The sequence below is a fragment of the Falco biarmicus genome, chromosome 7 (genome assembly GCF_023638135.1).
Source record: "Falco biarmicus isolate bFalBia1 chromosome 7, bFalBia1.pri, whole genome shotgun sequence".
In the NCBI taxonomy this organism is placed as follows: Eukaryota; Metazoa; Chordata; class Aves; order Falconiformes; family Falconidae; genus Falco; species Falco biarmicus.
Genome location: NC_079294.1, coordinates 41,046,026 through 41,071,265, shown reverse-complemented (window position 1 = coordinate 41,071,265; position 25,240 = coordinate 41,046,026). Strand labels below are relative to the sequence as shown.

General features: G+C 46.7%; 3 protein-coding genes and 1 long non-coding RNA gene across 6 annotated transcripts; 2 read left to right on the top strand and 2 right to left on the bottom strand.

Moving 5' to 3' along the window:
* Positions 1-724: 724 nt before the first annotated feature.
* On the bottom strand, positions 725-3,285 carry LOC130152970 (uncharacterized). Its single transcript, XR_008823165.1, has 3 exons — positions 2,880-3,285; positions 2,666-2,749; positions 725-2,520 (listed from the first exon to the last, which is right to left on the bottom strand). It is a non-coding gene; the product is annotated as an uncharacterized LOC130152970 (long non-coding RNA).
* Positions 3,286-10,991: 7,706 nt separating this feature from the next.
* On the bottom strand, positions 10,992-15,547 carry JKAMP (JNK1/MAPK8 associated membrane protein). Its single transcript, XM_056347323.1, has 7 exons — positions 15,463-15,547; positions 15,157-15,248; positions 14,385-14,539; positions 13,126-13,332; positions 12,491-12,672; positions 11,763-11,839; positions 10,992-11,470 (listed from the first exon to the last, which is right to left on the bottom strand). The coding sequence occupies exons 1-7, from the start codon at positions 15,473-15,475 to the stop codon at positions 11,252-11,254; spliced, it is 945 nt and encodes a 314-aa protein (XP_056203298.1). The 5' UTR covers positions 15,476-15,547; the 3' UTR covers positions 10,992-11,251.
* Positions 15,548-15,797: 250 nt separating this feature from the next.
* On the top strand, positions 15,798-19,534 carry L3HYPDH (trans-L-3-hydroxyproline dehydratase). Of its 3 annotated transcripts, none has more exons than XM_056347663.1 (5): positions 15,798-16,376; positions 16,664-16,833; positions 17,162-17,284; positions 18,156-18,293; positions 19,039-19,534. In XM_056347663.1, the coding sequence occupies exons 1-5, from the start codon at positions 15,827-15,829 to the stop codon at positions 19,162-19,164; spliced, it is 1,107 nt and encodes a 368-aa protein (XP_056203638.1). In that variant the 5' UTR covers positions 15,798-15,826; the 3' UTR covers positions 19,165-19,534. The 3 variants fall into 3 exon arrangements, with proteins under 3 accessions (XP_056203638.1, XP_056203639.1, XP_056203640.1); XM_056347664.1 differs by having other exon boundaries at positions 18,156-18,297; positions 19,043-19,534; XM_056347665.1 differs by lacking the exon at positions 18,156-18,293.
* A 2,098-nt stretch (positions 19,535-21,632) lies between these two features.
* On the top strand, positions 21,633-24,234 carry GPR135 (G protein-coupled receptor 135). The gene has a single exon (XM_056346597.1). It carries the CDS (start codon positions 21,633-21,635, stop codon positions 22,899-22,901), a length of 1,269 nt encoding a protein of 422 aa, XP_056202572.1. The 3' UTR covers positions 22,902-24,234.
* The last annotated feature ends 1,006 nt before the right edge of the window (positions 24,235-25,240 follow it).

Sequence of the window (25,240 nt, the reverse complement as noted above, 5' to 3'; positions counted from 1 at the left end):
TATGAATGTGAAATCTTGTCCCTCTCAGCCTTCCAGTTTGCTAAGCTAAATTAAACTAACTATTTGGTCCAGACTTAAACTAACTAATTTTAGGCACTTAAACGAGACTATCATCTTAAGACTCCTCCTCCATGTTCAGTAAAAACAAAGCAGCACTTCAAAAGGTTTTAATGTCTTTTTTTGCATTTCCTAGATTTTGTCAGCATCCCAGACTCCTACCTGAACCACTTTGATTGTAATCCTGAAGTTACAGGAGATAGGTCTGAGTCTTCCAATCTCTTAACTTAGGCTTCCAGTGCCTCTGGGAATGCTGTGTCTCCCTTATCTGTTTTTCTCCCTGTTTCAACTTATTTCTGCTTCTGTATCTGTCACCAGAGTAATACTTCAGTAGAAATTACTGTACTTAGCAAAGCAGAGAAAACTCTTTTTCTCAGCGGAGGAGAATGTAAACAGAAAAGTGGATGAAAGAATAGAGGCTGGTAAAAAAAGGCATGCTGAACTACTTGTGGAGGTATGTTAAACAGCAATTATTATAACCCGTTATATCCAGTGCTACAATATGTTCATGCTGTACATAACCAGAGTAAATTGGTACCTAAGTAACCTACCTCCAAGGGCCAGTTCTTTGTAAGTTATTAAACATGTTATCAGGTCTAAAGTTCATAAATAGCTGAATCTCCATTCTTGGAGATATTAAAAAATTATTCAGACATGGTCCTGGGCAACTGGCTTTAAGTGACCCTACCTGAGCAGGAGGGCTGGACCTCTAGAGGCCCCTTCCAACCTCAACCATTCTATGATTCTGTGATTTGACCTTAACTCCTATTAATAACAATTTTAAAGCAATTATTTATCTTGGAAGATGTGTTTTGAATGCTGATTGCTCTCATTTTGCTCTAAATGCTTATTTCTGAGTGGTCCATATAGTATATATTTCAGAAATTACTCACTGACTTTCATTTTGCTTTCCATTAAGGGATGGAAAACCTTGAGAAAGAGCTTTTTCAGTCTGAAAACCAAGTCAAAGTCCTGAGTCAAGAAGCAAGTAATGGGGAAAATGATTACAAGAATTATAATGAGTATTTTACTAAGAAAATAAAATGTCTGGAGATAAGTTTTGTTGTTCTTTTATTAACCTTGGGAAGATTTCTAACGGTTGAATTAGCGATATTTGTTGTACCTCATTATGGCTATGCTCATTGGAGCTATGCTTAAATGTGATCTATCTGTCAGTAATCGTTTCAAGAAAATTCTCTGCTTTTCAGGTTGGTGGGTTTTGGGGGTTTGGTGGGTGGGGTTTTTTTAATGCTCAAAAAGACTTAAGACCCTCAGTTTGAGACACTGGAATCAGTACACAACCATATATGTACATGTACATACATATCCATGTATATACGAGTGTCTATGTGATAAGAATGCAGCGAAGGTGCTTCTCAGAAAGGATGCTTCCCATTTTAAAGTAAAAATATGTGCAGGACCAGATTCAGTCCTGAGATATGTTCTGTTTAGCCTTGCAGTGAGCCTCCCAATGTCTAACCTGTTAATGTAGAATGTTTCATCATTTTTGGGTAAACAGGCCAACGTTCATGGAGATATGACAGCTTGATTTTAGACACTGGTCAGTCTCCTCTGTATTACTGTGTTCTAAATCTATTGAAGTGACTTATGGTGTGCAAGACATAACCCAAGGCTACATAGTGTCAGTGTTCTTTAAAACACTGATGAGCTTTCTTTCCCAAAGAAAGTAGGACAATGAAATGCTGAATATGAACGATGCAGAGCTTTCAAAGATTTTGAGTGCTTCTCCAGTGTTTGGTATATAGCATGTGCTCTGTCCCCAGGGAAACTGTCTGACCCTTGGTCAACAGTCTGATTTGAGGTAGGATAAATCAGATGCCAGGAGTGTAGAAAATACCCTCTTTGTATGTCTGACCTTAGAAAGGCAGATTTACAGAAGGCATTGAGGATCTTTCTCATTTTGCTGGTGGACAGGTTATGCTCCAGTATCATGCAAGAGAGTTATAGCCATGTAACTGCCCAAGCTTCCCTAAAAATCAGGGCTGAGACTGTGACTGCTAAGTAACCAGTTGTGCTGGATTCATTCTCATATTCTTTCTGGCAGCTAAACTATGCAGTATATACAAAAGAGATGCTAAATATACCTTTATACTCTCTCTGTTTTTTCTTTAATATGATCCATACTAGAAGAGTTTTTCCCTCATCTGATATAATGCTGACGAAACTGTTATCAGAGGTTGCCCTTTGTGGCCTGACCTGGACAGAGCCAGGTTGAAAAAGTTATTCTGTTTATTTTCATTCAGTGACACACTTTAACTATTTCTCCTTTTTTAATTTTTTTCCTACTTTGCTTTCATTTCCTACCTTTTTGATGAAACAATTGAAGTTGCTTTGTTTTCTTTCCCATTTTTCTGTTGGAGCTTTCAGCATTTTCTCGTACTTGCTCTCACCTACGTTCATCTACAAAATGATTCTGTCTGAATGCTGTCTCATGGAGGTGATCTGTGTAAGGGGAATAGATTCCTAAGAGTCATGTCAGATCAGGTTCATTCTGCCCTGTTTGGAGCATCATGTTGATGGATGATATCAAAGGAGTCTGTAGAAAGGAGACTCAGATCACCTTTCTTTCTCTGCCTTCTTCACGTACCTGTTTCTGCCGAGGGAGCCATTTCATCTGTTCTCCATATTTTCCAGTTTTCTCATTCTTTTTGCTCAAGCTTCTGCTACAGTCCTAAAGAAAAAAAAAAAAAAGAAAAAAAAGAAAAAAAAAAAGACTACAGCTCATGAGCATACCCAAATATCTATACTTTGAGGTTTTCTGATATTTCTAGTCATTAATCACAGAAGTGGATACGACTTACCTGACTTCAGAGTCCCAGAGCGAACAAAAACATGTAATGCAACATTTGATGTTAATCTCCTGTAAATAAGTGAGTTCAGAGTCCTGGTGTTACTTCATATCTTGGGCTCAGTATCATTTATTTGGCTTTATTTCCTGGGCATCGTCTTGTCTTTCTCTTAATATCGTTCTTCAAGTCTCCCAGCCCACATGGGTTGTTCCTGTTCTCCCTTTCTGTGTTTTTTACCTGTTGCAGCAAAAGAGCAGAGATGTATTTGTCCACTGAAAAGTCATTTAACTCGTGCCTTGTGTTTCTTTGACGCTAACCAAGATGAGATTCCACTATGCTGAGAGATGCACACATGTAGAATTAGACTTTTTTTGAGCTCTAAAACCAAAGGTCAGATTTCATAAAGCTAAGGAATGAGACAGAGAAAGATTAGTAAAGGTATTTAGGTGATGATCTGCTTAGTCTTTAAGAGCTAATAGTTGCTCTTCCCCATGTTGATGTTACAGAGTGCAAAGATTCCCAGACTGGTAAGTCTGTGCAGCCCTTTTAGAGAGGGATGCACAGCTCGGATCCAGGAGCATTGTAGTTACATTTGTGTTAAACAAATACTAGTATGGTTGAAAAAATATGCTTAGGAGCAACAATATGAGATGGGTCAAGCCACAGAATGACATGCTGATAGGAAAGGACATGTGGAATAATGTGAAAGCACTCCATATTTGTGGTAAGACAAAGAAATGTTTGTTTTGCCTCACTGATGGGTCAGTAGAATCAAATGCCTAATGTACTAATGCCATCAGAGAAGTAACACCTTGGGCAAGGACAGGGAAGGAACCAGTTAGCAAACATACCTAGAAAACTCAAAGCCTTCAGACTATCTGAGTCTAATGAATTCCTTCAGGTATTTAAGTGCCTGGAGACATTTCAGAGCTATTCATGATTATATTTAAGTGCACATCAAGAATAGGTGAGTGAAACTCAAATCGACTTCAGTTCCCAAAATAGCCGTACAGGGCAAGACACAATGGTGGTCCTACCAGGATCTTGTCTTCTGCAGTGATCAATAGTCCTGCTTGGAGAAGTAATGGGACAACAGTCAATGTCCATGACAAATGAAATCTCAGGAACTTCTTTGGATGGAGATGCTATATACATTTAATAGCTTTATGGAATTTTATGCTATGCTGGATCTTCAGTGCAATATTCTTCTATCACCGATTGATTCTTTTAGCTCACATATATACATTTATCCTCCATAACAACCTATAACATTATTTATTTAATAAGGAAAATAATCTTCTTTTGTTTTAAACCTGTGGTCTCAAAAGTTTATTGGCATCCTGCAGCTCTTGCATTATGAGAAACAGTGAATAATTGTTGTCTTCTCATCTTCTCCAGCAAAGGTGTGTGATTTTTACACACCTTTATTGTATGTCCCTTCAATTGTCTCTTTGCCAGGCTGAAGAATCCCAGGTACAAAAACACAGTTGGAAAAAATCATCCTAGGTAATAGTTACCCGTGCTTTACTGACAAAATAGAATAATGGTCCCTGTTAGTTTGCAGGAAGTCTGCTTCTGCATACTGGAATTAATCTATTTTTTCCTGAATGACTCAGGTAATAGGATAGAGCGAATGCCTATCATAGCTGCAGATGACCAACGCGGTAAGAGTGGGAGCACCCTGTGCGGGGCAGAACTGGAGTTCAGAATTATTTTGGCAAGTTGGAGAAGTAATTTGGGGGCAGGGGAAAGGTCATAATACTAAAAAAATCCACATTTTTGTGTTTAGGTAGAAACAGTTGTCTGTACATCATGAGGAAGATATTTAGGCAGTGATAAATAGATCTATAGCAGAAAAGGTGAACATAAGTCAATAAAGATTAGTAGTAATGAAGAAGACAACTGTTCAACCAGTCTGGGGAGATAGTCTGGCAAGGCTTACGGTGCATGTTCTTTATTCTAGCTGGTTTTGATAGGACACAGCTGGAGTTTGTGATCACTTCATTTAAAGGAGGCTGTAGATTATTTAGAGATCCAAGAGGAGTTCAGTAAAGATTACCAAAAATAGGTTAAAGAAATATGCATCTTTTCCATTTAAAACAGGTCAATCTAAGAGAAGACAAGGCAGTAACTACCAAATAAATAAGAATTCATAGCAACCTGATAGTTTTTCTCTTTGCCCACCTGTTGAGACAAATAACAGGGAACAGAACAGATTTAAGAAAAAAATAGGCCCTAAGAAAGCATTGACAGCACAGAGAGTAAAACCCTGGAATCGGTTGTCTGAGACACGGTATTTCTACCACTAGGGTTTTTAAGGACAAATCAAACATCTGGCATGTACTTAGGTCTAATTGATTCTGCTGTAGAGCAGAGAGATGGACTAAGATGATCTCTTGGGATCACTTGCAGCATTCTTTTCTCTCTTTGGTTTTTTTTTTCTTCCCTCTGGATATGTTGAATTATTAATGCATTAAATGCTTCTCATATAGATTATTGATTAATATTTTGTTTCATTCAAGAATAACATCAAAACTGCAACTGAAGATCTACTTTAAAAAGAACAAGAATTAAACATAAGCAGGCTAACCTTGGAAGAAACCCAGAGAGAAACAGAAGAGAAATATAAAAAATATGAAGAACTGAGGAAATTATTGTTGGGTAAGTATTAAGTAGCTCCACTGTATAGTGGGGCTTTCTCTTGTTGTTTCCAAAAATGGCGTGCCATACCCCGTTGTCTGCGTATGGCTTAGGTGAACTATGAAACACGTATAAATCAAGCTCTTTGCAACAACTGTAATCTATAGACACGGCCATAACACATATATAAAGCATTTTGTAAAAAATGCCTAACCAGTTAAACAGGTCACTTACTGGTACAACCTAGTTTTATTTATAACAGCTTAACTCTAATGTTCAGTCATTACGCTACCTAAAAACCCTTTCTCTGCTTTGTAGAAAAGAAAGATCAAGAGGTAAAAGTCAAAAGAGCCATTCAGCAGTCAGTCAGGACTACTGAGAAGCTCAAGGAGGACATGGAAGTAACTTAGAACTTCCTTCTGCAGTTTCCACCATTGTGGAACACAGTGAACTGCAGATTCAAGTTAGCGAGTATATTGGAGCTTGACAGTGTTCCTTTTCAGTATGATGTTCTCCCTGTTCGTTTCTTTGTCTCACAGAGAACTAGTTGTGGAACATGATGTAACATAAACAGCACAAGGCAAACCTGGCCTTTTAAATGAATGTGTGGGGCTGTGTTTAATTTGGAAGGAAACAAAGAGGAATACCCGAGGGCAAGACACCTCCCTGAGGAATAATTGATATCATGTATCTGCTCCATTCTGTCGGGGGTTGTAGAAAAAGGCCTTCCTGCCACGTGAAGGGGGCTGAGATGAACGTGCGATGCAGAATAGGCCTGTGCAGTTTGGAATATAGGCTTTTGAAAATATTTTGTACACCTTTTGGTCCCTAGGCTATCAGCATAGTAGAATATCCTTCCCTGTAGAACACATGAAGTAAAAGTGTTTTGCACGGTTTGCTGCCTGCAAGCACCGAGCTCTACTGCTGCAAGGGCAGCTGCCTGAATCTGCCCACGCTAGCGCCGCAGGTGCTAGGTACCAGCTACTCTGCAGCGTTATCCGATTATACCTTATGGAAACAAAGGCTTGTTTCGGGAAGAAAGCTCTTGATTAGGCTACAAAGATACTTCCCCTTATGTTCAATGCACTAGCAGAAGCCAAGAAGCTCTGATTTTGCTGATGCCTGTATTGCACAAATGCTTTTTATGGCGCCTGACCTGGGCTGTCTTCATGCATTTCAGCCAAACATGGGACAGTACAAGCTGGGTACTCATACAGCTGATCCCATGGAATGAGCCCATCCTGTTCTGGGGAGCGAGTGAGGAAGGGTTTCCTTGTTTGCGCGTGACGTGTGCTGCTCTGGCTGTTCTCAGCATCCTCATCCATTTCATTTGGTAGCACAGACATAGCTGGCTTGTGTTGGTTTTGGCAACTGTTAAAATTTGTTCAACAAGATGAAATGGATGCTGTTGTTGAAAGACAGCATGTCCAGAGAAATTCATTAACCTTTGTATTTCCATAAGCTAAAACTCAGTTTATTCTTTTAGAAACAGTGAAACTGTTTGGAAATCATTTTGAAAACTGTGGCAAGTATTAATTTGTAATTCTTTTTCACAGTGCAATGTGCAGATAAAAGAAGATATTTTTGCAATGAATTCTGAAGCAGAAAACGACAAGAAGCAACAGGCAAAATCCTGAATGACCTAACAAAGCTCCATAGTAACATGTTAATAACTACTCCAAAACAAAAAAAAGTTACTTTTTTAAAAAAACATCTTTCAGTCCTTATGATTTTTTGGCACAGCAATCCACCACATTTTAACTGTTAACTCTGTTGTAGATCTTCTGGAAGGATGGTCAGAGGAGAGCTTTCCTCAAAAGGTGAATTTTAGTTTTCTATTGTGCTTGTTTGCATAAATATAGTTCACTTACCATGTAAAAACTAAAATTGCATTTTGCAAATAAGGCACTACAATCCTTGAAGTCACACGGGGTAAGGTAATAATCATGTATTTTCCAGCATTGTATAAAGTCATGGCTATATAAATAATTTTTCTTGTTCCTTTTGCTGGTCTTATATTCAAGCCTTTCTTAAACCTCTACCTAATAATATTCTTGCTGTTCTAAATTGAGCTTATCAGCCTTGTAATATTTTTCCAGTGGAAGATGGCCTTCACTTTGAACAGGAATTAAACCAAACTATCGTGTAAGAAATTTTTACACCAGTTATTTCAGTAGAAAGGCAAACTTTGCCTTTTTTATGCAATGATTGTGCAATTAATGAAAAACTTCCTGCAGAGCTACAGCTCTGGCAGCCAGTCAAGCTGTGGGAAAACAAGATAAAACAAGTTTCTTAAGATTTCGTGAGGGTTTTTTGTTTTCCTTTTAAGAAAAAAAAATTCTACTCTGTCTTTACAGGAATTTCTGGAGAATGAGCAGGAAATACTGAATGCAGTGATAGCTCTAACAACAAAAATTCGACAACGAGAGGAAAAGATTGGGGATATTAATAGCAGGCTACAACATAATCTGGAAGGTTTGGATTCTCTGTTTGCGAAAAAATCTAGAATGGATAAGATACACTAAACATTTTCTTTTTTTTAAATCCCAGAATATGCTAATGCTTTAGCAGTTTGTGATAAAACAGAAGTAGTACAGCTGTGCTGTACCTGATCACCCTGCTGAAGATCGAGACCTAGTGGTACATTTATTAGAAGAACTAGGAATGCTTTATAACACAGCCAGGATATTACCATCTTTAACTTCCACTTTCTAAAGTGTTGTGATAACAGTGAGGAAGATGTAAAATAGCCTGAGCATTGCTGATCTTTCCAGAAATATGTGCTTTTCCACAAAGGATAAATAAAACTAACAGACCCCCAACTCCTGCAGCTTGTGGTTGCATGGTTATTGCTGTGGGGATGATATGGTTAGTTAATGTTTATGTAAAATTAGAATTTTACATGTAGGCAATTTGTACTGCTGTTTCCATTCAAACGAACAACATTCTATACTCTTGTCTTGGGGAGGGGTGATATTACACAGGGGTCCTAGGCACATACAGATTACTTGTTTCAAAGCTTCCTTTTAACTCAAACCCTATAGGTATCTGCTTTACTTGTTGGTTTGCAGAGATCTCATTTGTAGTCACAGGTCTGCTCACTGTTTGACAATTGTCTTGTTATAAAATGTTGGGTTTATACATATTAAAGCTGAAAAGCTATGGCATACGGCTACGTGGAAATCATTGGGTTTGGGTGACATGACAAGAAACCAGGAAGAGGAATAATGAATTTACAGAGGAAGGGAATGTCCCTGGAAAGAAGTCAGGCAGAGAGGGTAAGGGTGGTGAACATACAGCAGAAGCGAATTCTGCTTCATCGGAAAGCCAGCGCCCGTCATTATTTTCTGTGTGACATGCAGGGTGGGTTTCTTCACAAGGGTATCACATGAAAACATTGCTTTGTCATTCCAAACCACATGTCTTTATCTAGCTGCACCTACCTAACTCTTCGGCTGCTGTTACTTTTTTTTTTTTTTAATGCTAATGAGAGGATGATAAAAATACTTTATTAATTTGTATTTTACATTCCAGGTTTTGCTGAAGGCTAAAGCACTGGAGCCCAGCAGGAAGGTCAGTGTTTGGGTATGCCATGCAAGGTCCATGGGGTGCACTGCCTTCCTATAAGCTCTGCTTGTAGTAGTCCCTCATTCTGCAGCCTTCAAAATTAACACGGGATTTGCTAGACTTAGCAAAAGGTGTACTCTTTACTACAGCTAATGTTACCTGGTGGTGGTTGTTACTTTTGTTTTAAAAACAAGATAATAGCCCAACATTTAAACCTAATACATATACTCCATACATGGAAATGCACATAAAATGCACAGCCCTTAGTACTGCGCCTTTGAAAATCCTTTTTTTTTTTTTTTCTCACACGCCCACCATGCCTGTACTGATGTGACAGCTGGGCACATGTAGACACAAAACTGTGTTTAGGGCATCTTAAAGAAAAAATACGCCTATGATACAGTCAGTTATGGAAATGGTATTTTATCATGAGTTTTAAAACCATAGTTTTGGAGCTGCCCTCTATATTATTGTGTCTGCAAATAACATATTGTACATAGCAGTATAGACAGCACTTGATTTCCTTAGGAAGATCAATTATTTCCTTAATCCCTAAATAAAACCTTAATTCTGCATGTAAGACCTAGCAGATGATTTTGAGAAGCAGTGAACCTGTCAACTGGCATTTCACAGTTAAAAAAAAAAAAAAAAAAAGTTATCAGGAAAGGCGTATCACATGTGACCAAATCAAACCTTCTGTGGAGAAAGGGGAGAGCGACATCTCGAGGCAGCCTGATTCAGGTGACACCCCTCAAAGCCCCTGAGCTGCTGGCAGGGGCAATGTTTAGCAGTAACAGAATAACAAAGGCATTACTGTCCCGCTTAAATGGAGAAATACACGCCGTTATTTGCACTGCTACAGCCAATGATCCATACCGCAGGAAGAGTTTGAGCTGAGATCTTTCTATTACTCTTCCCTCAGTGGCCAGACCTTCAGCACTGCTCTGCATGCAGCTTCTTCTAGACCCTCCGTAACACTAAGTTACTGGTGATGCATACACAGGATACATGCTTTGGGTATCTTCCTATACAATACAGAGACTAGAGTCTGCCGGTGGATATTTGGCTTCAAGAAGGCCAAAACCTCACTTGTGAACAGCCTCAGAATTTTTAGCAATTTTTATCAAGGTGTTCACATAGAGATTTTGATGAATGTAGAGCAGAGATAACAGTATCTATCTCTTTAAGGAGATAAAGAATCTCCAGTTCTCTTTTATTAAGTCTGTGATGGTTTTGCACTTCAGTCATTCCACTAGTTCCTATCATGATACCTTGCAAAGGGCTGTTCCTCTCAGCTCTGCTGCTGTTGCTGTAGTATGGGTATTGCCATGGCCACACAGGGAGAGGCGTGAGCTGTTGGTCCTGCTGATAAACGAATGAAACAGGCATAAAGCATCCTCACAGGACGTGCTGAAAGGTGCAGAGATGGCTTCACCCACTGTAGTTAAGCGATTCATCGCAGCCTTACCCCCACAGCAAGTGGTCTGCTGGCAACTACCAGGAAAAGAAAATCTTTAGTCTGATCTTAGATGGAAATATATAGAAAATTGATTTAGTAGGAAAGATACTACTGTTTAATCATCTCCAGGAACATGTCTCCATACATGAAGCCAGCAGAGCATAAACTATACTTTATAGAGAACTCTACAATGCATTTCCTTTCCTTCTACCTAGCACTCAGACTAAAGCATCATGAGAAATCATGCTCAACATGTTTTATTTTTTGATGGAAGGAAGACAAATGTCTTTTTCCACTTGTGGCAGCTAGAACAGGGTATGTGATGAAAAAACCAGCCTCTGTGGTATATTTCTGCTCTAATTGTTTTTTTGAAAGTCTATCAAAACCCAGGCTCTATTGTTTTATTCAAACACCTAAAATATTGTATTAGGAAATAAATACATATAAGCAAACCGCTGTACTAGAATGTAGCACAAGCTTTTTATACAGATTCACAGTGATAAATAGATACAAAGACATTCCCTTTGATCTATTCCAGATACTTATGAAGAATACAAAGTGCAGCTTTTTAATATTATACAGTCTCACTTAGAGGTGTTTCACCTTAGAAGTCTTGTACATAAATAACTTCTTTTAAAACAGAAGTTTCCAAAGCATAACAAGCACTAAAATTGCTTAATCCAGACCGTTAGGACAGCATTGTTGGCACAGGCTCCTTTTAATGTCCATTTCCACCTTCTGAGAGTATGCGCGATGGCTCAGTGTACTTCGCTGTCAGTAAGTAGAAAAGGGCAGGTGCAGGTACCAAGGCAAGCAGTGGCAGGTCCTGCTCAAGCTTATCCAGTTTGGAAATGGAGATGATTCCATAGGCATGAAGTAACCAGTGACTGAAGAGGACGACAAGCCTTTTCTTCCTGACAAGAAGATCCTTGAAAGACTTGCAAAATAAACACAGTACCCTGTTAGCATTCAGCCTGTTACCTAGTGCCCGAGGTAGCACACAAAGACTATGAAGCCTCCTGGGTTTAAGCCTTTCCAGCACGTAACACAGTTTCTCAGTGCACTACAAGAGAGAAGTCTCGCAGGAGCTTCCTCCAGCTAGGAGAAATTGTAAAGGAAGGGGCTTAAATGCAGAATACACTGCTAAGAAAAGGCAAGAGACAAAGCGGTCTCTGCTCATTCAAGTATTTTATATTACAAGTTTGAACACAGGGAACATGTTTACCTACCTCCACTTCAGAAGCAGACATGTACACAGCCAGTGTAACCAAAGACAACACCAGTATGATGTATGGAAAGGCATAATCTAAAGGCAAACATCGAACACATTAGCAGGAAAAAGAATGCATGATACACATTTCAGCAGTTTTTCCACATATAACCATGTGTGTGAGGTAAACTAAGCTACTATAGCCCAGCTCTTATCATCCCAAACATGCACAGCAGTAAGGGTCACCCACGCACAGCTATTTAACACTTCTGTCTTAGGTTTTCAAACTTTTTCTAGGTGGAGTTACTGTACACTTAAATCACTTGAGGAAAGTAGTCAGGCTGAGTGGGAATTTGTGGCACTTGTCCCCTTCATGTGACAAATATGCTGGAACTAAACAAAAACCAGCAGATCTCCCCAAACCTGTAATCCATCTCTGAAATCAGGCAAACTCTACCTTAGCAGAAAGTAGAACAGACTCCCTCTGAAGTAATTTCCTCTCATCCCGCCTCTGTTCCCTTTCTGGGAAAGGGACAGTCTCTAGCAGCACTGGCAGAGGCAAAGCAGTGTTAGTCAGGAGCCTGGTTAGGACAGGGCTGCGAATGAGCAACCTTTTCAGGTGAGACCCCTCGCAATAACCTTAAACAATGTCCTTATTCTCAAAGCGAGTAACATGTCCCTTCCCTCCCGTAAGTCACGTATTAGTGTGTGCTTATAGGTATGTTTATTAGCATTGTTAGAACTCACAGAGCAGGCCTCCGCCAACAGCCTGAAGCACGGTGAGGATAGGGAAGAAGTAGAGTGCTGCATAAATGCTTTTAAATCGATCAGACTTTCCTAAACCACAGGCAATTTTCTTAACCAGAAGAGGCCGAAGTAGCATCATTAACACAAGACAGAAGGCGTAATATATGAACACAATGGTGTACCTGAAAAAAAAAAAAGGAAAACCAAAAAATCCTTAAAATTTGCAGTTTTGCCCTGCAGACTCAATTCAGAACCAGGGAATTTGGGGTTATAGTCATCAAGTCTAAAGAATTTACAAAGGATGTAAACACAGAATGATGGGCTCAATTTTCCTAGAGGAAATGGTCAAGATGAAGCAATGGGAGGAAAAAAAAAAAAAAAAAAAAAAAGGTCTTATGCTTCACAGCTAAATAGCCTGGACTATGCCACCTTCTTTGGGGACTCAGAAAGTGATTAGGTGTTGCTAAGTGTTTCATGCATAAAACAACTCAATGCCTGAAAGACTTCAGGGGATTGATACTCATTGGTCCGAGTTATACCTGAACTGTTTTTGCAGCTTTGAGAAGAGGCACAGCCAGAAACACACTTGTGCAAAAGGAAGGGGCAGACAGGAGTACGAAAGCCTTTACACTCACAGGGGGTAGACCGCTTCATGGGTGCAGTGCACTGTGGTGATGTAGTCAGGACTTGGGTTGTAAAGCATCGTGTACCAATCCGAAAGCTTCTTCACCTTGCAGGAGCGGATACGCAGAGAGCCGACAGGGTCGCTGACAAGCAGGGTAACAATTGCTGCAATGCTGCACTCAAACAAGGCGGTGACATGCTGCAACAACGCGCTGGAACTGTGGAAGGAGAGAGATTTACTACTATTTTGCTGACACTATAGGAAATCCAAATGCCCACTGAAAAGTGGAGAGCCATGCAGTACAGAACCTTTACAGAGTTAATAATCACTGTGACCAAGGTTATGACAACTCTGCTTGAATAAAAAGTATTTGAAGCTGAATGTGAAAACTCATTTACTATCTCAGATGATGTAGTGTGTAAAATTTGATTGAACAACATCCCAGCTTCTTAAATGAAAGCTTGCTGTAGCATAAACATCCTGTCAGGTGAGGGACAACACCACTCAGGCTGTTGCAGTTTCAAAGAAAGCAGCAGTGATGATAAGACACCACACATCTCAGAAGGGATAATATTACGTATGATATAAACAAAATTTTCAAAGCTGCAAGCCCTTGTTAAAGACAGTATACATTAATATATTAAACTCTCTCTGTCCTCTATGTTTTCAGTGTTTAGTACACTCCAGAGTCAGTGCTTCTTAACAGGTCCAGTCTAACACCTAATGGCTACATGCAGCTGTGGTTTCAAACCCCTTTTTACAGAACTTCCTTGATGCACCATGCTGACATAAAGGTTACATCAGCTATGCTGTCAGGACCCAAACCCCATATACATATTCCTGAAGAGAAAACTCAAACCCATTCTCTCATTGCAGGTGCGTAGCACTAGTGGCTGGGGCCTCTCTGCAGGTGTTAAGTCTGGCCTGGGAGAGAGGGGATGACACAAGGCACTGCTCCTGCCTGCTACTGGGGAACGGAATCCAGCCCAACTTGCCTGATGGGCTGGGCACCACCATGTTAAAGAGATACAGACCATGCCCTGAGAGTAGTGACTGGCAAGAAGAACCTGCAAGACTCTTAGATTTGTAACTAAACCACGCCCCCCCACCCCCCAACCCCAGCTGCCCAAAGCTTATGGGCTACTGTATCAGCTCAACCAACTGCATAAAGTGGACAGTTCAATTCAGCATCTCAGATTGATCACTCACGAGATCTGGATACAAGATTTCCATTTTTAAATAACTTATCTGAAGAAGGGGTATACACACCTCTTTTTTCCTGAGTACCATTCAATAAAGAACCAGTGTAAAACCAGGGGAAGCATGGCCATGAAGCCAAGGTACAGCCAGTCATAGCGGTCCGGAGATCCCATACATTCCCTGCAAATTTTGTTGTCATCAGTTCTTTGACCTCTAGGGCATACCTACAAAAAGGAGAGACAAAGCATCTGAGTACCAATAACAAGTCACTGCAGTTCCTGGAAAAACAGCTTGAAGTAGTGCTGGGGCAAGAAACGCATCAGATTTTTTAAGATATGAAACATTGACCTCAGCAACTTCTGAGCGTACAGCTTGCTCCCTCTGGCTCTTGCTTTTTAATATAAACAAATGTAAAATATGTTTAAAAGGCTTCAGTCAAGACTTTGTTTTCCTCACCTGCTGTCACACCTCCTCCCTTTCATCGCTAACCTCACCCATCAGGCAGCTCACTGCCACTGCCCCCAAGAGTATCTTGCTCCCCATACATCCCAGCCTCCCTGGATCTTGCTCTCCCTTAATACTCCAAAAAAGTCAGTGGGCAGAGTGATTCCAGCACAGCTCTCCACACCATCCTGTTCTCTTCTAGCCTTCACTGCCCCTCCGCTCAGCTCATTTCACTGAGCAGCTCCTGCTTTTGGTAAGGGAGCTCCGGCCACCCTTTGGAGCCCTCATCCTCACGTGATCCCCAAGGCATCTCGGAGCTGGGCTGCGGCGCTGCTTACCGGGAGGGACCGGGGCCATGCCCCCTCCCCAGGCCGAGCCTTGCCCGCGCCGTACTTACCCCGCAGTCCCCGTAGGTCTCCACGGAGCCGTTGACCGACAGGACGGTCCTGCCGCAGTACAGCCCGAGGCAGGCGGGCTGGATGTCCACAGCTGCGGAGAGAGCGCAGCCCACATTACCGTGGCGCTCCGAGACGCCCCGGGCCGGCCCGCCCCGCCTCGCCAACCGCGGCTCCCCCGCAGCCGAGAGGCCCCGGTCGCCACCCCCGGCCCGCTCCAGCCGCTGGTAACCCCCGCATCTCCGTCCCCATCCCTACTCCCAGCCCGGTACCGCCAGGCTCGGTGCCCCCGGCCCGCCCCGTCCTACCGGAGCGGAACATCCCGGTAACCCAGCCCCAGCCCCTCCGGCTCCCCCGAACTACATCCGGACGCGTCACCTCCGCTTCCGGCGCGACTCGCCCAGCGGCGCGGGCGTGGGCAGGCGCGAGGGCGGGCTCGCAGTGCCCGTGAGCGCGGCCATAGGCGGGGCCGGGGTGCTCCGCCCCGGGGGCGTGTCCCGCCTGCGCCCGGCCCCGCCTGCGCCCGGCCCCGCCTGCGCCCGGCCCCGCCTGCGCCCGGCCCCGCCTGCGCCCGGCCCCGCCTGCGCCCGGCCCCGCCTGCGCCCGGCCCCGCCTGCGCCCGGCCCCGCCTGCGCCCGCCCCGCCTGCGCCCGCCCCGCCGGGCCGAGGGCGATGGCGGCGGAGGGCGGCGGCGGCGACGGAGGTGACGGAGGCCGTGCGGGGCGGCGGCTGCCGCCGCACTCGCCCTCGGGCCTGGTGCTGCAGACGGTGGAGATGCACACGGGCGGCGAGCCGCTGCGCATCATCCCGCGGCTGGAGGCGGCGGAGGCGGCGGCGGCGGGGGGGCTGTCGCTCCTGTCGCTGCGGCGGGAGGTGGCGTCCACGCAGGACCACGTGCGGCGGGCCCTGGTGCACGAGCCGCGGGGCCACGCTGGCATGTACGGAGCCGTGGTGGTGCGCGGCGGGGCGGCCGCTGGCGGCGCCCACCTGGCAGCCCTCTTCCTGCACGGCGCCGGCTACAGCGCCATGTGCGGCCACGCCGTCCTGGCCCTCGGCCGCTTCGCCCTCGACTACGGGCTGGTGGCAGCGCCCAGCTGCCCCGAGACCGCCGTCCGCCTGCACTGCCCCTGCGGGCCTGTCACTGCCTTCGTGCCCTGGGACGGCTGGCGCAGCGGCAACCCTGTCCGCTTCCACAGCGTGCCCGCCTTCGCTGCAGCCACTGGTGGGAACCGGGCCCACTATGCTGGGTTTTGCGGGGGGTTGGTGGTGGCTGTCCTGGGGTTGGTGGCCAGCAGGCTGGCTAGGGGCATCTGGAAGATCTCCCTTCCCAGTCCCAATGTTCCTCAGAGGCTGTCAGGGATGGCATAATGTGTGACATGCTGCTCTCTGGCTTGAGAGCACTTGAGTCATTGTCCCCATCCCCTTCCTTGCATGCTGCTGGGTTCTTTCACACAGCATATGAGCTCAGCACAGTTTCCCCTCCTTATTGCCCTCCCTTTCTCTGCCCAGACTTGGCCATTGATGTCCCTGGTCATGGGAAGGTGGTGGTTGACATCAGCTACGGTGGCACTTTCTATGCCTTCCTCAGTGCTGAGCAGCTGGGCCTTGATGTGTGCTCTTCGAAGACCAGAGACCTTGTCAATGCGGCAAGTGCAGTGACGGAAGCAGTGAAGAAACAGGTATGGTGGAGCACTGTGGTACCCCAGCATGTTCCCTTTGGGGTGACTGCACCAGACTGAAGCCTTTTATTCCCCCGAGATGCTCAGTATGGGAGGGAGTCCCATCCTTCCAGCTCTGTGTTGAATTTCAGAGCCCTGCTCCAGCCTCACAAGGTCGTGAGGAGCTCACTTTCCTGCTGCTGTGTCCATCTCTGTTACTGGAGAAGGAGAGATGGAAATGCAGCAGTGTAGCCTCATCCCCTTTGGTCTCTCGAGTAAGCTGTACTGCATGCACTGCTGACTGCCCAGCTGCTGTGCGTGTTGGTGAACCTCTCTGCACTGTTCCCAGTTCAAGCTTCATCACCCTGAAAGTGAAGACCTGGCTTTCCTCTATGGCACCATATTGACGGATGGGAAAGATGCCTTCAGTGAGGAGCCCACCACCAACATCTGTGTGTTTGCAGATGAACAGGTACAGCAATGGGCTCTTCTCAGACACACAAGGCACCACCTTTTTCCCTTCTTATATCTACTGTAGAGATGAGAGATGGTTCTGCTGCTTCTCGGTTTGGGCAGCAATGTTTGCTTGTGCTACAGTGATGTCTGAAGAGCTGAGTGTCACTGAACACATGTTGGTTTAGTTCCTAATGACAGAAATACTTCTGCATGTCTTGGTGGCGTTTTAGAGGTTAATGCCCATGTCCCATAAGTAGGAGTTTCCCAGGAGTTCAAGGGCTGAGGTTGGATCCCAACATAGTGCATTGTCCTTAAAATCCTTACCCAGGGAACATTTGCTAGGGATGAACAGAGTAAAAAAGAGGGGGTATAAACTTCTGTCCGGGTCTGCAGTGGATAAGATATCAAATAGCAGGGAAAGTTTTGGATGGACTTCCCGGCAGTGAGGAGTGTGGACCACTGGGACAGATTACCCTGGAAGCTGGCCAGCGCTGTGGTTTTGGAGATTTTAAAAACCAAGCTGGCCAGCAGCTCAGCATAAGGAGAGCTGATCCTGCCTTGCCGCATGAGAATGGGAAAGGTGGCCTCTGCCTCTCTGAGTCCTTCTGTTGTGATGCTGGGAAGCTTTCAAGTGCGACTTAAATGGCCTCAGTATTTTTTAGATCATTCATGCTTACAAGTTTGCCAAAGCTGATCGCAATCCAAAAGTACCCCAGACCTGCTTATTTTGCCTTCTTATTTGTGATGTATCCAGATTTTGTACAAAACCTGAGCTGGAAGGGTTTCCCCCAAGCACAGTATAAAGGTGGCAAAGGTAACTGAGGGAAGCAATATTGTTTTCTAAACCCAAAATACTAGAGCTGGCTGATCTACTATTTTAAATATAGGTTGACCGAAGTCCAACAGGTTCGGGTGTGACAGCTCGCATCGCCTTGCAGTACCATAAGGGACTCATTCAGCTGAATCAGACCAGAACCTTTCGGAGCAGCACCACGGGGTCCTTGTTCACTGGCAAGGCAGTGAAGGCAAGTGGCTTCTGCTGGACTTTTCCTTCTGTCTTGAGTGGTATAAAGTGCTGTTATCTTGGCTCAGTGGAGAAGCAGAAAAGCCTTTGTGTGCCTGGGGAAGGGTGTCTTGCTTTCCTACAAGCCTCACGCTTCAAGATTTTTAATTGGAGAAGCAGGTATCAGTAAGAACTTGCTCTGTTGCGTAGCTTCCCTGCAAATCCTCTCTTGGCCATCAGGAAAGGACTGGGGTGGGAAGTAATCTCCGATACTGATGTTGATAAATCAGTCTGGTCTGTAAGGGTGGATTCCTGGTTTAGGCCCCTCTTCCCTGCTCAAAGGCTGAGTGCATTGTTCAGAGATTTAGAAGCTGGATCTGTACATCTGGGTTTCCATGCCCAGCCCTGGCCCTGTGACAGCTGGCAGCACATGGCTGTGAAAGTTTGGACATGCCCCAGGGAGTTCTCGGTCTCTGGGTGCAAGCAGCCACCCACTCTTTGGCCTTCTTTGTGGCACACCCATGATGTGGCAGTGCAGGGGCTCGTGAGCTCAGAGCAGGCGGAGCAGCAGTTGTGCAGGTGTGGAGCTTGTGCAGGCAAGGTGAGGTAGTAAAAGGGCTGCTGCACACTGTGGGCTGTACCTGGGCAGCGCAGAGTGCTCCGTGAGCAGTGTCTCTGCGTAAGTGTCAGGTAGCACTGGCATTTGGTGGGGTTGGGAGGGTGAAGAGCCTCTTGCCATCTCTGTTCTGATCCTGATCTCTCTGCAGGAAGCCAAGTTTGGGGACTACAACGCTGTCGTTGTGGAAGTCTCAGGCGAAGCTTTTTACACTGGTACAGCCACCTTCACCATTGAAGAGGAGGACCCGCTGAAATACGGCTTCTTCTTCAAGTGACCCAAGCCACAGGGTGGTGGCAAAATCTCACTGATGGTGCTGCGCTTCTCCTGCCCACACATTTCTATTCTGCTTCTTCACACAGCTCATAGCAATATGCTTAAGAAACAGGAATGGCCTTTGGTGGTATGACGGCATCTTCTGTGTTTCAAGATAACAGGCCCTGTTCCCCTGTTGTGATTAGCTTATTGGGCGCAATGTGATTAGCATATATGGGCTGCTCTAAGAAGCCATAATTTTTTTTTTTCTCAATCATTATTCATAGAAAATGGAGATGATCTTGGAGACCTGTCTTCAAATTTATGTGCCTTCTCTACATCAGCAAATTACTAATTTCAAAGCCAGATTCCTATTAAATGCCAGCTGAGAACACTGCCTTTCTCTTGTTTTCGGTCCCGGAGCTCATTTCCAGGATTTGTCATGGCTGTTAGTTTGAATTGCCTGCTCTTCCTTGATGCCTCCTGCTCAGGCAGCCATGCTGCTCTGTCTCATGCCCCAGCTTCCCTGGCCTCCCCTGCTCAGGTGTGTCCAGACACCCCCTTGCTCACTGCACTTGCTTCACCCCTGCCACAGCCCTCCTGCGTCCCAGGGCTGGATGCAGGTTTTGCTCAGAACTTTGTACTATCCCCACTGCGTGTCCACGCCACACTGCTTCCCTAAACCTTCCTCTCTTGCGTATGTTGGACCATTGGCTGCAAAGGACCCCATGGTTAACTTTCAACAGGAGCAGCTGTATTCAAATGCCTGAGCCGTTATGACCTTTGACTGCTAATTTTTTCATGATGATTTTGCCACAGCCTGAGGGGCAGTTTGTGCAGCAGAGTGCAGCCAATGCTGGCTTTGCCAGAGTCCCTCAGAGGAGGATTGCCTGTGGAAAAACCAAATGAAGCCAAGCACTTGCAGGGGCAGAAGCAGAGCTCCAGACCACTCATGGCCTGGAATTTCCACTGTGTCTGTGGACAAAATGGTGTTTGTTTATTGAAGACACTCATGGGATTGTGCCTTGTTAAAGTGAGACATGAAAATGAGAATGATAATCTCCCAGTAGCTCATGCAGCAGAAGGGAACAAGTCATATTGGAGAGATTGGAAAAGGTTGGCATAGAAAAGCCTGGGAGGAATTTCTTCTGTCAACTTGAAAATTGTAACTTTGGCATGGGAAGAAACGAAAAACCCCTCATTCAGAGAATGGCTGTGCTGCCAACAGGGCTTTTTAGGCTAGCATCTGGAGCTCTTGCTCCCAGCTTTCCTTAACCCCCAGATAAACCCATACAGCCTTGGTCCAGGGGAGCAAGAAGACACACACACATCCTCCGTCTTGCAGGAGCAAACTCCTCCGTGTGCTTCTAGCTTCTGGGCATCTCCCTTGAGTCGGCCCCCAGGCCTGGCTCCTGGGAAGGAGCTGGGGCAGCAAGTCACAACGCTGCTGGGCACAGAAAGGCTGGAAACTCTTCAGCCATTAATTGGGTCGCAGTCTTCATTACCTATTCACTATCCCCATCCCCAAGAAATTTTTTATGTAGGTATAGGCAGCTCCAGCATGGCTCAGAGCAGGGGGACAGGGTCTTGCTGCCCATGTGGTGGTCCCCAGCCTGACCCTGCGACCCCTCAGCTCGTGAGACCCCAGCCTGGAGAGTGGAGGGGTGGTGGTGGAGGTCCTGGCCTCCGCCAGAGTGCCCGGGGTAGGCGAGCCCCGTCCCTTTGCAGGGCTGGGAGGGGGAAAGGAGCCATGAGGGGAAGTGGGCCGTGAGGGGAGAGTGGCTCTGAGGGGAGAGGAGCAGTGAAGAGAGAGGGCTGGGAGGGGAGAGGGGCCATGAGGGGAGAGGGATTTGGGGGGAGAGGAGCCGTGAGGGGAAAGGAGGGGAGAGGGGTCCTGTGGGAAAGGAGCAGTGAGAGAGAGGGCTGGGAGGGGAGAGGGGCCATGAGAGGAGAAGGTCTCTGAGAGGAGAGGGACGGTAAAGAGAGAGGGCTGGGAGGGAAGAGGGGCTGGGAGGGAAGAGGGGCCGTGAGGGAAAGGGGGCCATGAGGGGAGAGGAGCGGTGAGAAGAGAGGCTGGGAGGGGAGAGGGGCTCTGAGGGGAGAGGAGCGGTGAAGAGAGAGGGCTAGGAGGGGAGAGGAGCCATGAGGGGAACAGAATTTGAGGGGAGAGGGGCCCTGTCGGGAGAGGGGCTGTGGGGACCCGCCTCCGACTCTGTGATGGGGATGATGGCTCTGTGGGGTGAGGGGGTCCCCATCCCCATCCCAGCTGTAATGGCCGGCGTCTCCCGGCCCCGCTGTTGGGCTGTGAGGACGCCGGTTCCCCGCCCCCGGGCGGCGGGGAGAGCCGGGGCGGCCCGGGCCGTTTCTCCGGGCAACGGCTGCCGGGCGACGTCAGCGGCTGGCGGGGCGGCCCGGCGCGGGCGGGGAACGCGGCGGGCGGGCGGGCAGCGCCTCTGCAGCCGCGGCGCTGGTCGGGGCATGAGGCTGCGCATGGAGGCGGCGGCGGTCGGGCCGGGCAACCTCTCCCGCGGCGGCGGCGGCGGCAACGAGAGCGGCGGGGCGGCGGCGGGAGCGGCGGCGGGGTGGTCTGCGGCGGCGCTGGCCTCCCAGGCGTTGGCGCTGCTGCTCATCTTCGCCTTCTCGGCGCTGGGCAACGGGGCGGTTGTGCTGGTGATCGCCCGGCACCGGCAGCTCCGCACGGTCACCAACGCCTTCGTGCTGTCGCTGTCGCTGTCGGAGCTGTTGGGCGCCCTGCTCTGCCTGCCCCTGGCCTTCCTCAGCCTGCTCAGCCGCCCGCCCGGCGCCTGGCTCTTCGGGCAGCGCCTCTGCCTGGCCAGCGCTGCGCTCCACGCTGGGCTGGGCATCGCCGCCACCCTCACCATGGCCCTCCTTTCCTTCGACCGCTACTGTGCCATCGTCCGCCAGCCCCGACACAAGATGGGCCGCCGCCGCGCCGCCCAGCTCCTGGCCGCCGTCTGGCTGGCCGCCCTGGGCCTGGCCGGACCCTGGTACGGGCTGGCGGGTGAGGGGCGGCGGGAGGCCCGGCCCGGGGCCTACCGCTGCGTCTACGTCCTGCCCTGGGGCTCGTCCCGGCTGGGGCCGCCCTACGGTGCGGCCCTCATCGTGCTCTGCTACCTCCTGCCCTTCGCCCTCATGTGCTTCTGCCACTACAACATCTGCCGGGCTGTGCGGCTGGCCGAGAGCCGTGTGCGGCCCCTCACCACCTACGGACACCTGCTGCGGGCCTATGGGGAGATGCGCACAGCCACCACTGTCCTCATCATGATCGTCTCCATCATCTGCTGCTGGGGGCCCTACTGCATCCTGGGGCTGGCTGCTGCTGCTGGCCGCCTGCCTTTCTCGCCCACCATGGATGCTGTAGCCAGCGGGATGGCCTGGGCCAATGGTGCCATCAACCCCCTCATCTACGCTGCCCGCAACCCCAACATTTCCGTGCTGCTGCGGCGCAGCCGTGAGGGTGGCTACAGGACTAGGAACAACGTGGCTGCCTACCTCTCGGTCCCAGGCCGCCAGCCGGAGCCCTGGAGCCAGGCTGATCGTGTCCGGGAGCGCTATGTCAATCGGCAGAGCGGCCCTCCAGGCAGTGCCCCATCCTCCTCCAGCCCAGCGAGCGGGGGAGAGGTGGCCATGTGGGCCTGCAAGAACCCCGCTGTACTCTTCTGTCGGGATGGGCAACCGGACACTATCTCTGAGGCTGCCTTGCAGGCCAAGGCAGACACCGTTGACACCAGCCTCTGAAGGGATAGGGGTCCAGGATGGAGGCATTGGGCCCTGGGGCCATCTCCCTGAGAAAATGTGGGGAGCCCTGGCAGCTGGAGCCCTTTGCAGCCAGACTACCAGGAAATTGGAGCGATGGGACTGCGTGAGCCACAGTGTGGTTTCTTCTCCATTGCATGAGCTCTGGTTTGGTGACCAGCCTGCAAACAGCTCCACAGGGAAAGGAAGTCCCCCTTCCCTTTCAGCAGGCCGGACACACTGGTGATAGCCAGTGAGTCCAGCCAGCACAAGAGCTTGACTGCAAGAATGAAACAGTGTTTGCTCCAGGCCTGCAGAAATTGCTACAGTGAAGCGAAGAGACAGACACACAAATACAGCCCAAACTTTCTGACTGTGTGAGCTGTTAAGTGCCAAAAAAGCAACTGAAAGCTGAGCACTGGCAGCTGGAAGACACTCTGAAAACACCACACTGTGAACACATCATGGCAGGAAAATGTTGCTTTAACCCATTATGTGTGGAAGTGCTGATAGCTAGAAAATCATAAACTGTAGGACAGGCTAAACGAGCAATCTATTAAGATGCATTTTAATTTTTTTTTCATACTCCTGAATATAACAGAACAGTAATTGTTGTGAAAGGGGAGTTGTATCATACCAGGAGGCAAGGAAAGGAAGACGAAACCTCAGCTGTAAGAATTTCAGCAGCCTTTTTTTTTTTTTTTTTTTGCAGGTACAGTTATCTTAAAAGACTATGAATGTGAGAAATGGGAGTTCTTCAGACAGACTGAGGAAAAGGGTGTGAGTGTAGACTATTGTATCACTGAGTTTGTGCACAAGGTGTATGTTTTCTTTTTGAGCACATTAGAAGTGTCAAGTCTTATCTCTAAAAGCTTAACTGTGTTTAGAGGAGCTGTCCAAGAGAGATGAGTATCCGAAAGGAGAGGTAAAGCAACACCATGCGCTCTGCGTATGCTCTTAAGCATGTGAAAATGTGTATATGCAGTGAACAGAATTATTGTATTGATGGCAGCAATCCATCTGGAGTATAATATTTAAAAACTAGATCTGTTTGCCACTGAAGAAAAGGAAACAACACAATGGAGATGCAATTGCATGGCATAAATTCATATGAATTCATATGAATTTATCAGTATAATTATTTTGTCCAAAGGCTTTAAAGCCTTAAATTAGTATTTTGAATCAGAAACTAAGACTGAGCCTTCCTTCATCTTTGTCAGAGTTAAATGTGAAAGACAGGCCATGTTTTCCCTTGTACAGGCTTTAAAAATACAATGTTGCTGTTTTACTGGATTTTTCAACTGTTTGTGACCAAAGTGAACATACATATTTTGTAAGTGAGACAATAAATAAATTGTCTTTTATGCAGAAGATGAAAGTGTCTCAGCCTGGCATCATTCTCAGCCCAGCCTTGAGGAGGGAACTTCTGTAAAAAATTGCCAGATGAATGGTAGTAGAGACCTAATTGTCTGTGAAATTTTGATGCAGCTCTTTTTCATGCTGTGAGCATTATTGTAATTTTCTTCTGTGACGGTCCTGAAGTCCATGAGGAAAAGATGTGACCCTTGACTACTTCTCAGCACTGATACTTTGCCTTGCAGATCATGGATTTGGTAAGTTGAGCAGTGTATTCATACTGTTTCAGAGGGAAGCTGTGCAGAACCCACAAGAACTTCACAGAAGCTGTTTGACAGCAAGTGAACACTAGTAGCTTGTTAGAAGGGTAGGACAGGAATTTCTTGCATATCTGCCCTTCTGAAACAAGGTATGGCTAGTGTAAAGGAAAGGAGGTGGTTGTGAATGATGAGATTAGATTTAACTCTTACCTACGTAGCTGGCCAGGTGGTAAAAAGGAGGTTGGTGTGGGCTAATTCGGCATACAGAGCACTCTGGTGTTTGAACAGCTTCAAGAGCTTTTGCCTGAGTTCCACTGGTCATTGACTCATGTATTTTCTATAGAAAACTTTAACTATGATCCAGGAGATAGCAAAGAAAACCCATGAGGTTCTGCCTTCCTAGAAGGGATGTTTCTCCATGAGCTGGAGCAACAGTTCTCAGAGTAAGTTCCAGTGCTTTGTAAAGCCGGGAGGACAGAAATGAGGAAAACTGTTCAAGCTCAATGCTCATCAGACTTGTGTAGTATAGACAGCAGGCAAATCACTTTGTAGTTCACATATCACCTGCAGAGCAGCACCCTAACTCTGATCCTCCGGCCACGGCACAGCTAGTATGTTTGGCATGTATCCTTATTGCGGTATGAAGTCCATGTTGTAGGAGAAAGGATGTCTCTGTTTTTAGTCTGGCCCCTCTGCAGCTCTGAAGCAGAGCCTGTACTTTGACCA

Excerpts from the sequence above, each read along its gene's own strand:
- JKAMP (XM_056347323.1), bottom strand. Across the intron at positions 13,333-14,384 it reads TGGTACTCAGGAAAAAAGAG|TTCCAGCGCGTTGTTGCAGC; the intron begins GTGTGTATACCC and ends CTCCTTCCACAG. Across the intron at positions 12,673-13,125 it reads CATGAAGCGGTCTACCCCCT|GTACACCATTGTGTTCATAT; the intron begins GTGAGTGTAAAG and ends TTTTTTTTTCAG.
- L3HYPDH (XM_056347663.1), top strand. The coding sequence starts at position 15,827 with ATGGCGGCGGAGGGCGGCGGCGGCGACGGAGGTGACGGAGGCCGTGCG. Across the intron at positions 16,834-17,161 it reads CGGAAGCAGTGAAGAAACAG|TTCAAGCTTCATCACCCTGA; the intron begins GTATGGTGGAGC and ends CACTGTTCCCAG. Across the intron at positions 17,285-18,155 it reads GTGTGTTTGCAGATGAACAG|GTTGACCGAAGTCCAACAGG; the intron begins GTACAGCAATGG and ends TTTTAAATATAG.
- GPR135 (XM_056346597.1), top strand. The coding sequence starts at position 21,633 with ATGGAGGCGGCGGCGGTCGGGCCGGGCAACCTCTCCCGCGGCGGCGGC.